Below are 12958 nucleotides of genomic sequence, written 5' to 3'. Positions count from 1 at the left end.
AAATTTAATACATTTCTTGCTCTTTGGCTTTTAACAGGGAAATGGAACTTATTCACAATATTTTTCTTCTAAATCATCCTCATGTACCTCTACACCTCCAACTCTAACTAGAGTCTTCTCATTAGGAGGACAAAGCTATAAACCCAGGGATTATGGGAGTACGAGATCTGAATTCTATTATCCATTCCCTGTGTAACTTGAGGCAAACCCAATCTCTGGGTCTCTACTTCCTCATATGTTACCTGATGGGCTGGAACGTGGGGTGGACACCATATCGTTTTTAGTCTGTTGAACATTTGTGTCATTGGGATGGTGGATTCCCTATAATAATGAGTAAGTGAAAGGCATAGGAAGGGCAATTTCAAATGACTCTCTGGGATTCATTTGTGGAGGCTGGGAATAAGAAGCTCTCTCTCCATCCTGACTGCTAAGATGAGGTAATGAATGTCAACATTTCTTGTACTTACCTCTTCCACTATATGGATGAGGCCTATACGCAGCAAACACCAGGCAGAGATGAATAGAGATGAGAGAATTTCAAAGAATAAGAGGGTTGGTGGCCCTGAGACCTTAGTCCTAAAACTCTGCGTTGGATGCTGTGAGGAACCTAGAATCCTCCTCAGCTACAGGATCCCATTATACTAATATTTTTCATTTTTATCCCTTGTAAGGAAAGGTTCTTCATTAATATATATAGCATGCTGGAGAGAGCCCAGACCAACTTTACCACTTTCTCCTACTATCTGTCCCCCTAAATTCCCTTGAGCCTCAGTTTCTTCACTCATATGGTAAGGATAATCATTCTTATACTTAAATTGTTATGCCAGCAAATACAATAATATGGGAGAAAGAGATGCTTCGTGTACAGGAGATGCCCAACAAATAGTAATATTGTAGTATCATGAATTTAATCATTTCTCAAGCTGGGTATTGCTCAGAATTCAGAAGTTATAACAAAATAGAAAAATCGAATAAGTAAGGCTTTAGGAACAGAAAAAAATGGTTGGAAATTGTACTTCAGTCCTCTGGGGATGTGGGAACTTTATCACATGGCATCCCTTAGGACAATGCTAACTTTAAGAAAACTGGCTTGACAAGGAGATGTTTTCTCTCCTATTATTGGAGCTCCAGAAGTGGGGTGGGAACCAGGAACAATATGGCCGTGTAATGTTGTCAACCCACATTCTCTACATCTTTGCACTTCTCTACAGCAGATTTTTCCTCAGCTTGGTTCCCCTCATGGTCATTAGATGTTTCTCTGGAGCACCTGGGGCAAACTGATTTCCTGTTCCCAGCCAACAGGAGAGAGAATTGCATTAGTTTCCCAGATTTTTCTGCAAGTCTGTCCTTTTCACTTATGGACACAAATTGGCTTAAGCCAGTCTCCTATCTGAGTTAACCATGAGTAGGGAGTCATGAAGTGATCTTAATTGGTTTCATCGAGCTCTTGGGGGCTGGTTATTGAATACTGGAATGTCAACCAAAATATCCCTCATCATTCAATTCACCTTTCTGAGTTTGTTTCTCCTCCTGTAAATCACTTAACTCACAGGTTGCTGAGAGATCAAATGTACAATGCATCTTCAATAATAGCCTAATCTAGTAATTCAGTGGGTAGAGGACTGGTTATCTGAAATGATAGCCCATAATAGGGGGTGGAGGAGACAAACTCACTAGTCACAAACACCTTGGTGCCCGGACCTGACTGGAACTCCGTGTTAGGTTTCCCCTCCTTGAACTTCACGCAGTAGTAAGTGCCGGCGTCTGCAAGAGAGATTTCACTGATGCGGATGGAAAAGTCTGTGTTGCTAACTTTGGTGGGGTGTCCAATTTCTTTTACTCTAGGAAAGAAACCTTCTTTGAAATTGTAGATTAATTCCCGGTTTGGCCCATTTCCCTTGAACCATAAGACGGGTCCTTTTGGGAATGAATCTGGTACACTGCAACTCAAGGTGATTGTCTCTCCAACTGATACAGTCTGTGTCATCTCAGCTTGTTGCACCTGGAATATCTCATGTGTGGTTCCTGCAAAGAAATGCAAAATTATTTCCTATTTCCCATGCTCTAGCCCAGGAGGGACTGAAGAACTTGGATCCAGATTGTGGGTGGGCCTCATTCATTACTTATTTTAATGGTGTGTGTGAGTCAGTGCAAAGGACAAAATTTATCACCTCTCCCATTTCATGTCCCAGCCCCTAACCAGGGAAAGAAGAGGACAGGGAGGGAGAGGACTGGGATTATGCGTTGATAGTGTTTATAGAGAGAAACTAGTCCTTCTCCCATCTAAATGCCAAAAATCACTCAACACATTAGGAGATGGGTCCAAGTGTCCTCTGTTGATCTCATAGCTATAGGGAGTTTGGGATTGACTTTCATCTCTTCTGAAGGGTAAGCAGCCAAGTGAATTTGTGGAGATGTTAGTGCTGAGAAGTGTGGAGAAAGGGCAAGTCAAGAGATAACAAACCTAGAGAATGGGGAGCCATTTAGGACTATTGTGTTCATGCAGGCAGAGTGCCGCTCCTCTGCTTATCTGTCAAGGGGGGGTGGTAAGAAAGAGACAGTTTCCTCTTCTAAACAAAAGAGAATAGAACCTCAAGGGACCTTATCAATTTTGGAGGGCCCACAATTGATCTCCAACACCCACTCCCACCAACATCACTACCCCATATTAGTCAGGTCCTGGTAATCTCTCTCCTTTTCAGGCAAACCATCAAAAGCAAAGATGGGCTAAGGTGTGGGTTAAAGAGACAAGAAAATCTTGGCCGGTGAGGCTTGGAGAAAATGGTGGGTAAGCTGCCTATGCTCGCACTTTTTAGCTTGAGGGATCTTATGTAAATTTTTCATGGCCCGTTGGGTATGATGGAATGTGACTGGACTTGAAGAGAACATCACAGAGGAAGACTAGTTTTCCCAGAAGAACAGATAGACACACTAATCTCACATAGTGAATGTCATTAATACAGAGTGTGGCAAGAAGTAGCAAACACTGGTTGTCCTCAGAGAAGAGAACAACAGAGCTGGGGTTAGACTAGGCCAGGTCAGGGAAAGATCAAGAGCCAGGACAGTGACTGAACTCCTCCAGAACAGCTTTTCCAAACAAGATGTGGGGGTGGGTGATATCAATCCCCATCCTTCTAATGTCCTGGCTCCCTAGAATCCATAGTAGGAGACCACACTCACTCATTGATTTCCTGTGGGGAATGGGATCCCTGAGTACCCTGTGGTGGCCCTTCAGAGACCTGCCACCAGGCCTCAATCACATTCCAGTTAGAAATGGCCGAGTGGATTTGGGCAGGTTTGTAGAGATTCTGTTTATCTGTGGATCCCTTCACTTTGGCTCAGTAAGTATTGGGCTTAGGGGGCAAACTCTAAACTGTGTTATGATTTCATCCTGAACCTGTAAGATAAGATGTGGCTACAAGGGTCAGTGAATGGAAATTGGGTCTCAGAATATAGGTTAGAAGATACTCAATGGAGAGCTCTTATCCCAGGATTGTCCACCAGACCTTAGGAATGCCAGCGGGCCACATAGGTCCCAGTATTCTCACTTTTTGGATCATAAAGTACACACTTATAGTCGTAGTATATCTACTTGGTGCCTTTTTATGTGAGAGTTTCCCTTGCCATATGTCATCACTGGCTTGGTGGAGTTGGCCGTCAGGGCAGGGCATGACCTGTCAACATGGCTTAATTTAGTAGTAGGCATGGGACCACAGAATGGCTAATTAATAGTGCCATCTGCAGAACCTAACTTATAGGGTGGTTTGTGATTGAAGGGGCACAGAATCTAGTGTGTAGTGATGATTTGGTACATGTTTCAGATTTTAAAAAATTTATTTTTACAGACCAAGGGGATGGAGTTTGTCAGGCTATACTCACCATTCACAGATACAACGGTGCCTGAACCAGATACATACGACATGTCAGGGTGCGCTATGGTTAGTTTCACACAGTAATAGGTGCCCACATCTTTGGGCGACACATTACTGATGCGGATGGAATAGTCTGTCTGGTTGAACTCTGTGTTTTCCACTTGGGTTACTCGGGGGAATTGGCCTCCATTGAAATTGTAAATTAACTTTCGTTCTTGCGCATTCTCCCTGAACCACAAGACAGGCCCTGCTGGGGAACGAGCAGACACGTTGCAGCCCAGTGTCAAGATCTCTCCAGCTCTGACTGAAACTGAACTCTCAGGCTGGGTCACCTGGAATTCTTGATCCGAAGTTCCTGGAAAGAAAATTGGCTTCATTTCTCATGTTCTTTGTCTTGGCCCAGGATGTTCTGAGGGTCTGGTTCTAGGTCAAAGTGGGACTCGTTACACACTCCTTTAGCAACATGTACTGGCGTGAAGGTATGAAAATGACAAACTGGGTTGTCATAGGGGGTGAGGGGAAGGGGACTCCATGGCCTGGAGCATAGTAGATACTGTATAAACAGAGGAACTTGCTGCATAACAAATTACTGCAAACTTAATAGTTTAAGAAAACACATATTATTTCATAGTTCCTGTGGACCAGGAGTTCAGGCACAGCTCAGCTTAGCTGTCATACACAGAGGGAAGATGATATGAAGACATGGGGAATCTGAGGATGGTCTGAGGCTACCAGAAGCTAGGAGAGAGGCCTGGAACAGATTTCTCCTCATAGTTTATACCAACTTCCTTATAATTGCCAAGCTTGAAAGCAAGCAAGACGACTGACCTTCAGTAGGTGAATGGATATATAAATTGTGGTACATTCAGACAGTGGAATATTATCCAGTGCTAAAAGAAATGAGCTAGTAAGCCCTGAAAAGATATGGAAGAACCTTAGTCAAAAAGGAGACACCTGCGTACTACAGAATATCATATTCCCAGAATGATATGATATTCTGGGAAAGGCAAAACTACGGATACCAGGAATATATCAGCTATTGCCAGGGTTAGGTGGAAAGAGATAAATAAGCAGAATACAGAGGATTTTTAGGGCAGTAAAGCTACTCTGTATAATGCTATAAAAATGGATATCACTATACATTTGTCCAAACCCATATTGTATAGAACAGAACGTGAATTATGGGCTCTGGGTGTTAATGACATACTAGTGTAGGTTCATCATTTGTAATAAATGTACCACTCTGGTGGAGGATATTGGTAAGGGGAGAGACTGATGTGTGGGGACAGGGAGTGGTATGGGAAATATCTGCACCTTCTGCTCCATTCTGGTGTGAACCTAAAACAGCTTTAAAATATGAAGTCTATTTATAAAAAAGTCATTTCCATATCCAAGGTCATCAAGATTTTCTTCTATGATATCTTGAAGGAATTTTATAGTTTTATGTTTTACATTGGAGTTATTTTTATGAAAATTGTTAGGTCTGAGTCTAGAATCAATTTTTTTTTTTTTGGACATGGATGCCCAGATGTCCAATTGCTCCAGCCACTCTGTTGAAAAGACTCTGTTGCTCCTATCCCAAAGATCAGTTGGTTGTATTTATGTGCGTGTATGTCTGGACTTTCTATTCTGTTGCATTGATCTGTGTGTCTATTCTTTCATCAATGCCACTGTTTTAATTACTATAGCTTTCTAGTAAGTTTTGTTCTCTGACTTTGTTCTTCTCCAACATTGATTTGGCTATTCTGGATCTTTAACTTCTCCATATGAACTTTTTTTTTTTTTTTTTTTAAAGATTTTATTTATTTATTTGTCAGAAAGAGAGAGGAGCGAGAGTGAGCACAAGCAGACAGAGTGGTAGGCAGAGGCAGAGGGAGAAGCAGGCTCCTGGCCGAGCAAGGAGCCCGATGCGGGACTCGATCCCAGGACACTGGGATCATGACCTGAGCCGAAGGCAGCCGCTTAACCCGCTGAGCCACCCAGGCGTCCCTCCATATGAACTTTAGAATCAGTTTGTCAATATCCATCAAATACTTTGTTCTTACATTGATTGGAATTGCATTTAATCCTTAGATGAAGTTGAGCAGAATGGGTATCCTGACAATATTAAGTCCTCCCATCCATGAACATGGGATATATCTCTATTTGTTTAGTTCTTCTTTGATATTTTTTAAAGATTTTATTTATTTGATATATATAGAGAGATCACAAGTAGATAGAGAAGCAGGTGGCGGGGGGGGGGGGGAAGCAGGCTCTCTGCTGAGCAGAGAGCCCAATGCAGGGCTCGATCCCAGGACCCTGAGATCATGACCTGAGCCAAAAGCAGAGGCTTAACCCACTGAGCCACCCAGGCACCCCTCTTCTTTGATTTAAAACTGATTGCTTTAATCAGTTTTATAGCTTTCTTTATATAGATCTTATATATATAATAGGAGATTTATACCTATTTTTCTTTTTTGAGGGGTGATAATGTACTTGGTTACGACTTTTTAGTATACATAAACATAATTGATTTTTTAAAGAAAAGTGTGGAATTTAATCTTTATTTACAGGACACTGCAAGATAGGAGATTCCACATAGAAATAAGAAACCCACCGAGAGGAGGAGCTTCATACAGTTTGTACAGTTTGGAACTGGTCAAGTAGAGTTTTGTTGTAAAAAGTGCTACAATAAAAAAGCACATTTAAAAAGAGTTCTTAGTAGAGAAACAGTAAGACAAACTTCTACCAGAGTACACAACAAACAACTTTCTGCCTCAGCTATATAATCTAAAAGTTAAAGATCCCAGGAGTGCCATCCTGAACCTGGAACGTACAGCCTTCAGAGGTAGTTTCTGGACAACATTCTGATCTTTCTCTTCCTCTACAGAGAAATACTTCTCAATCAAGTTTAATGAAGCTTTGTATACAGACTCATTTTCATGGTTTTGTAGAGCCTCGATTTTGTCCAAACCTTCACATTCTTCAGTCATTATACTAAGTTTCTCAGTTTCACCTAGTTTCTCAGCAGCCTAAATGATGTTTGAAACAGCATCCAGAATAACCAGCATAATTTTGGTATCCTTTGCAGTTAAGAGATTCATCAATGTTTCTATTATGCTGTAATGAACGAGGTATACAATCTGTTCAACTGTCCCACCACTTGTATAGTTGGTCACAGCCCAGACAGCTTTTTTTTGTGTCTTAAAGTCTGCCTTAGAGAGAACACCAGTGAAGAATGGGACTAATCCATGATTCACAACTTGCTGTAACTGGTCCTGGTGGCTAGCTGTGATGTTTGACATTGTCCACGAGGCTTCCTTCTGAATATTAGTTTTGGAGTTCATTAGCAGGCTGGGAAAGACAGCAAGTGCTCCTGCATCTATTCAACCTGAGTCTGTTCATCTGTCCCAGTGACAATATTTCCTATGGCTCTTAGTGCAGGAGTCAAAATGGGCAATTCAGTAGCTCCTAGAAGCTTCACAAGCTGGGGCACTACTCCTGTTTTCACAACCATTTCAGTCTGTTCATTTGGACCAGCAGTAAGGTAGGAAATGGCCCAGGTATCTGCCAAGACTTCTGGGTCATCGTGATGCAGGAGAATTAGGAAGGTAGGAAGGTAGGAAGTATCTGCTAAGATAGATAGGTAAGGAACAAGGTAGGAAGAATCTGCTCAACAGCATCTAACGAGCGTGCGGGATTCTTGTTGGGACAAAGGTTTGAAAGTGTCCAAATAAGGTTACATAAGTAGCCACATGCTAACGAAGACATATCAGGAACCACAAGGAGAGCCAAAAGCAGATCAACTGCACCATACTTGATAACCAAGTCTTGAAAAACTGAACCATCACCTGCAATGTTTCCTAGAGCCCATACAGCTTGTTCACTGATGTGGGCATAGGAAGATGCCAACAGAGAAATGAATTCTGGACTAGCACCTCCATCTACCACAGCCTTGGTCTGTTCTGATGTCCCAGAAGCAATGTTAGTGAGAGCCCAAGTGGATTCAAACTGAATAGGACTACAGTCAGTTCTGCCCAAGAAGAACACAAATTTTGGAATCAAACCAGCCCAGATTATGTTGTCTATGGGGGCGGGGGTGCTGCTTTTCGCGAGAAAGCAGTTTCCTAGCAGTTTGAGTAGCCTGGAGCTGGCTTTCCAAATTGTTGCTATTTATGCCTTTGACAATGTCATCAACAGACCAATTTACAGTGCCCTGGTTGTTGCAGTTTTCCTGCAGTGGAGAGGTAGCATCATCGGGAAATGAGCTTATGTTTCTCCATTTCAGCATCCGGTCATCCTTCTTAACTTTCCTCAGCTCCACATTAACTTCTGTTTGATGCCGCCTCATTTCTGTACTGTCTTTCCCCTTGTTCTTGAATCTGTTAAGGCGGGCAGCTGGTGAATTAGCATTCTCGTTGGTGGACATGGTTATGAGACAAAGGGAGAAAGCTACACAGCTGGCTCAGCCTTCCAGGGGAGGCGATCCGGGACGTGCAGGCTGCGGGTCAGCTGCCCTCAAAACATCCACCATGGATCACCCATGATTGATTTTTTTATGTTGATTTTGTATCCTTGCTGAACATGCTTACTAAACCAGTTTTTTTTTTTTTTTTTTTTTTTAAGTAGATTCTTTGGGATTTTCTAGGTAAACAATCACATCATCTGCAAATAAGGGAAGTTCTTTTTCTTCCTTTTACACTTCCTTCCCTTCCCTTTCTCCTTCTGTCCCTTCCATTCCATTCCTTTCTTCCTGTCCCTCTCTCTCCTACAATTTCTAGTACTATGTTGAATAAGAGTTGTGAGTAGGGACATCCTGCCTTAGTCCTTACCTTACGAAAAAAAAGATCAGTCTTTCACCACTAAGTATAATGATAGCTACAGGGTTTTTTGTAAATGTTCTTCATCAAATTGAAGAAGTTGCCTCCTATTTCTAGTTTGCTGTGAGTTTGCATCATGAATGGGTGTTAGATTTGTCAAATGACTTTTCTGCATCACTTGATATGATCATGCAATTTTTCTTCTTTAATTTGTTGATGTGAGGGATTACAGTGATTGTTTTTCAAATGTTGAAACAGCTTTGCATGCCTGGAATAAAACCTTCTTAGTCATGGTATATAACTTTACACATTTGAAATTCTATTTGCCAAATTTTGCTCAGGATTCTTGCATTTAGATTCATGAGACATATTGGTCTGTAGTTTTTTTTTTTTTAATGTACAATCTATCTGGTTTTGTTATCAAGGTAATAATGGCCTCATCAAATGAGCAGGGAAGCGTTTCGTCTATTTTCTGGAAAAGATTTTTATGAGCTTGGTATTCCCATTAAAATGTGTTTGCTAACATTCTCTAGTGGGTGTGTTACTCATATATTTTACCTTTTCCTAAAACATCCAAGCTTTCTTCCTCCTTGCTTATACTCAGATAAAGGTCTTGGGTTCCTCTTTCATTTGATCTAAATCCCTCGAGCCATCTGCTGTGACTGGGACTCAAAGCCTCTGCCAACATGGACCAATGGCCTTGGGAAAGAGACTCCACATGCTTCTTTAGCTTTTTCAGCAAGCAGAGGCAGAACTGCCTAGTTCTCTTAGAGACCCTGCAGGGTTCAGCTTCCCTCACTGACCCAGAGGGATCTCTAGTGACCACTTCTGGTCAATATTCCATGAGCATGCAACCCTCTGCAAATTTTTAACAGTGATTATCTTAGGATGAAAACATTGTGAATTATTTTCTTGCTTTATAATTTCATGTTCTCCAACATTATTTTCTTCATTGAGAAGTTGTGTCTTTGTGGTGTCAATAAATTGGAATGACAGGTTCTTTGTTCCTAAGGGATAGGGAAGGAGTGCTCTAATGTGTGCTGTGCTCAGCCCTGTGACTATAAGCATGTGCCCATTCCCTGAACAAAAGGGTGTGGAACAGACTTGGCTACTGGGAGATTTTGGGAACTGGGAACCATTCCAATCTAGTTCTATAAATTCTGGATGGGATAGAGAGAACCCTCCCCCAGGAAATTCTAGGTAAACGGGTAAGGTCAGCACAGTATAGGGGAGTCCTCGTCACACATGCTTGAGCCCCAGCTCACCTGTGAATTTCAGTAGCAGAGTCAGCAGCAGGGATGGCAGTGGTGGGCAGGATCGGGAGGCAGGGACAGACATCATGGTGGCCCTGGAGACTTCTCTGAATGTTGTCCTGGAGAGGCCCAGGACACACTGCTCTGAGGAGAGAAGACACTCCCTGCCTCCATGATGCCAGAGGAAGGGGATGATGATGAGAGGAAAGACCATGGGATTTTACCAGTTTTTCTTTGCGATTATCAAATAGACAGGCAAGGTGAACACAAGCTGAGAAGCTGCTGCTAGAAATGATTGGTTTTCCAGAGTTAAGGGCATGTCATAGACTTGTGCTCATTCCTGAGCCTCGTCCCAACTGCGGTCTCACCAGGCTGCACCCCTGCTGATGTAGAGGCCCAGAGACATGGTGTGGGAAAGAAGTTAGAATTTTGAAGGTGGTGATGATTTGTGTCTTAGAGGATGGAAGGGACTACCGGGAAGGTAGGGCTGGGAGAACACACTACAAGAAGGAAAGTAACACACCTAGAAACACACCTGGAAGGTGAGGGCTGCCTCTGTTGTCTGTGCTGGGTCTGGGGCCAGCTCTGGGGGAAAAGAGTAGAGGTACAGAAGAAATACTCTTAGAAAGAGAAAGGAACCAGTATGCTGGCTTCTCACCTCTGCAATGGGCTCTACCCAAGCACAAAGGCTGTGTTGGAACTCTCAGTCCATACTCAGCTGGTGAGCCTTTAGTGTCTCCGAGTCCATAGTCGGGCACTGACTGTTAGGGTGATTTTCCTGTTGCTTCCTTGTGAGCTGTGCCTCCTCAGGGATCAATAGGATGTTAAGGCCAGGAGAGGTGTTAGAACAAGAGGAGAGTCCACAGCAGGCCCAAACTGCGTATAGGAGATGAGAAGACTTCTTTCCCCTTGTGATGTCACCATCCTATCACATTGTTCTGGAATGATGAATTCCATGCAGGGGTGCCATCCATAGCTTCTGGTGAGGGCTGTACAGGAACTTTCCTCCAGGTCCAGTATCCTATACTTCTTCTCACCTTCAGCAGACTTCACATCTCCCATCAGACTCTAAACTCTACAGAGCCTGAGATTTTTAGTGCCTTGATGGTCAAGAACATTGGCTTTGCAACCAGATGTAGTTTAGGTTCCAATCCTGAATCCACTTCTTGGTGGCTAACCTACATATCCTTTGACCATGAAATTTTCATTTGTATAGCTGAAATACTCTCAAGTGAGTTCATAGTTGGCCCTTGGACATTTTCTTCTCCCCTTCAGCATGTGGCACATCCTCTACCCATTTGGCCAAACCAAGAAGGACCCATGTTCTACATCCTCACTTGTCCACTCATGTCTACACATTCCCAGACCCTGTTAGTTTTACCTCCCAAACACTTCTTGAATTTATTTTTCCATCTCCATTGTCATCTTTGTGTGAATGAAAACTATTACTTCCCAATATGCTACCTTCAAATCTTCTGCCCACTGTTAAGCTCTACCTTCTACTATATCTAGGGTCTTCTACAACACAGATCTGAGTAAACTCCTTTTTTGTGTAAATCATTTTGTAGATTCTCATTGCCCTTGTATATTAAGACTGCTGTATGGTCCCGAATGTTTATAGCAGCAATGTCCACAATAGCCAAACTATGGAAAGAACCTAGATGTCCATCAACAGATGAATGGATCAAGAAGATGTGGTATATATACACAATGGAATACTATGCAGCCATCAAAAGAAATGAAATCTTGCCATTTGCGATAACATGGATGGAACAAGAGCGTATCATGCTTAGCGAAATAAGTCAAGCGGAGAAAGACAATTATCATATGGTCTCCCTGATATGAGGAAGTGGTGATGCAACATGGGGGCTTAAGTGGGTAGGAGAAGAATAAATGAAACAAGATGGGATTGGGAGGGAGACAAACCATAAGTGACTCTTAATCTCACAAAACAAACTGAGGGTTTCTGGGGGGGAGGGGGGTTGGGAGAAGGGGGTGGGATTATGGACATTGGGGAGGGTATGTGCTTTGGTGAGTGCTGTGAAGTGTGTAAACCTGGTGATTCACAGACCTGTATCCCTGGGGATAAAAATATATGTTTATTAAAAAAAAAAAGACTGCTGTATGGTATTTGGTCTATGGCATATACTATGTGGTATATCTTATGTTGTATGTGGTGTATGATATATGGTGTATGGTATGTGGTATTTGGCAATGGCATATTGTATATGCCATGTGGTAGATGATATGTGGTATACAGTATATTGTATATGGCATATGGTGTGGTACATGGTATGTGGTATATGGTATATTATGTGGGCATACATGTCTGGTATGTGGTATATAATATATGGTAAGTATAGTGTAAACAATCCATCCTTCCTTGACTTGTTTGGCCCTTAGAGACAAAAGAGTCCCCACCTTTTCTTGTCCTGCCACAGCCTCTCCCCTTCACACTGAGTTCCCTGGGAAACAGGTGCTGAGATGAATATTAAGCAGGTCATTTACAGGGAGTGCTTTAGGATCCAACAGTGGCTAGGAGAAGGGAGCAGAATTGTATAGAAGAAGTTGAGCTGCAGTGAGGTCCCAAAGAAGACCTCAGCTGATCTCCCATGGAGCTCTGGTGCTAGGATGTTCCTTTAGAGTTCTCCTGAGCTGGGCTGAGAGGCTGGACCTTTACATCCCTGTTGACAAGCCACTGGATGTGGCAAGGTCCCACGCTTGATCTCGGGCATGGTGGCTTGCTTCTGCTGTGGCCATCTCAAAGAGGGCTGACAGCTGAGGGCCATCTCCTCAGGCCTGGTGTATCACATAATCCACCACCCTGTGCAGAGCCCCTTCTACCTCAATTCCTCAGGCTCAGGACATGGATTAACTTCATCCCCCACTGAGGTCTTAAAGCTATTCTACCTCACTCAAGTGCTCAGAGTTCCCTGACCCCACTTTGTCTAACCTGGGTTTTACTAATTAGAAACATTTAGGGTGAATATCTTGGAGGACTGAGAAGCAGGTTCTTTTGGGATCTCTGAGTGCC

General features: G+C 42.8%; 1 protein-coding gene and 1 pseudogene across 2 annotated transcripts in view; both read right to left on the bottom strand.

The window, feature by feature from the left end:
* Nucleotides 1-10813, bottom strand: part of LOC309871955 (signal-regulatory protein beta-1-like) — a 33416-nt gene extending 22603 nt beyond the window's left edge. The window contains exons 1-4 of the mRNA XM_082745434.1: nt 10583-10813; nt 9937-10092; nt 3880-4227; nt 1605-2025 (exon numbers count right to left, since the gene is read on the bottom strand). Coding sequence (XP_082601560.1) covers nt 1605-2025; nt 3880-4227; nt 9937-10012 — 845 coding nt within the window. The 5' untranslated portion in view covers nt 10013-10092; nt 10583-10813. The remainder of the gene's footprint in view (nt 1-1604; nt 2026-3879; nt 4228-9936; nt 10093-10582) is intronic.
* On the bottom strand, nt 6642-8344 carry LOC309871956 (importin subunit alpha-1 pseudogene; annotated as a pseudogene). The gene is made up of 2 exons: nt 7486-8344; nt 6642-7453 (listed from the first exon to the last, which is right to left on the bottom strand). The product of its transcript is annotated as an importin subunit alpha-1 pseudogene (transcript).
* Nucleotides 10814-12958: the final 2145 nt, after the last annotated feature.

This window comes from Mustela nivalis, assembly GCF_964662115.1.
Source record: "Mustela nivalis genome assembly, chromosome: 8".
Classification (NCBI taxonomy): Eukaryota; Metazoa; Chordata; class Mammalia; order Carnivora; family Mustelidae; genus Mustela; species Mustela nivalis.
Note: the sequence above shows the minus strand (reverse complement) of the source record. Positions and strands in the feature narration are given on the sequence as shown.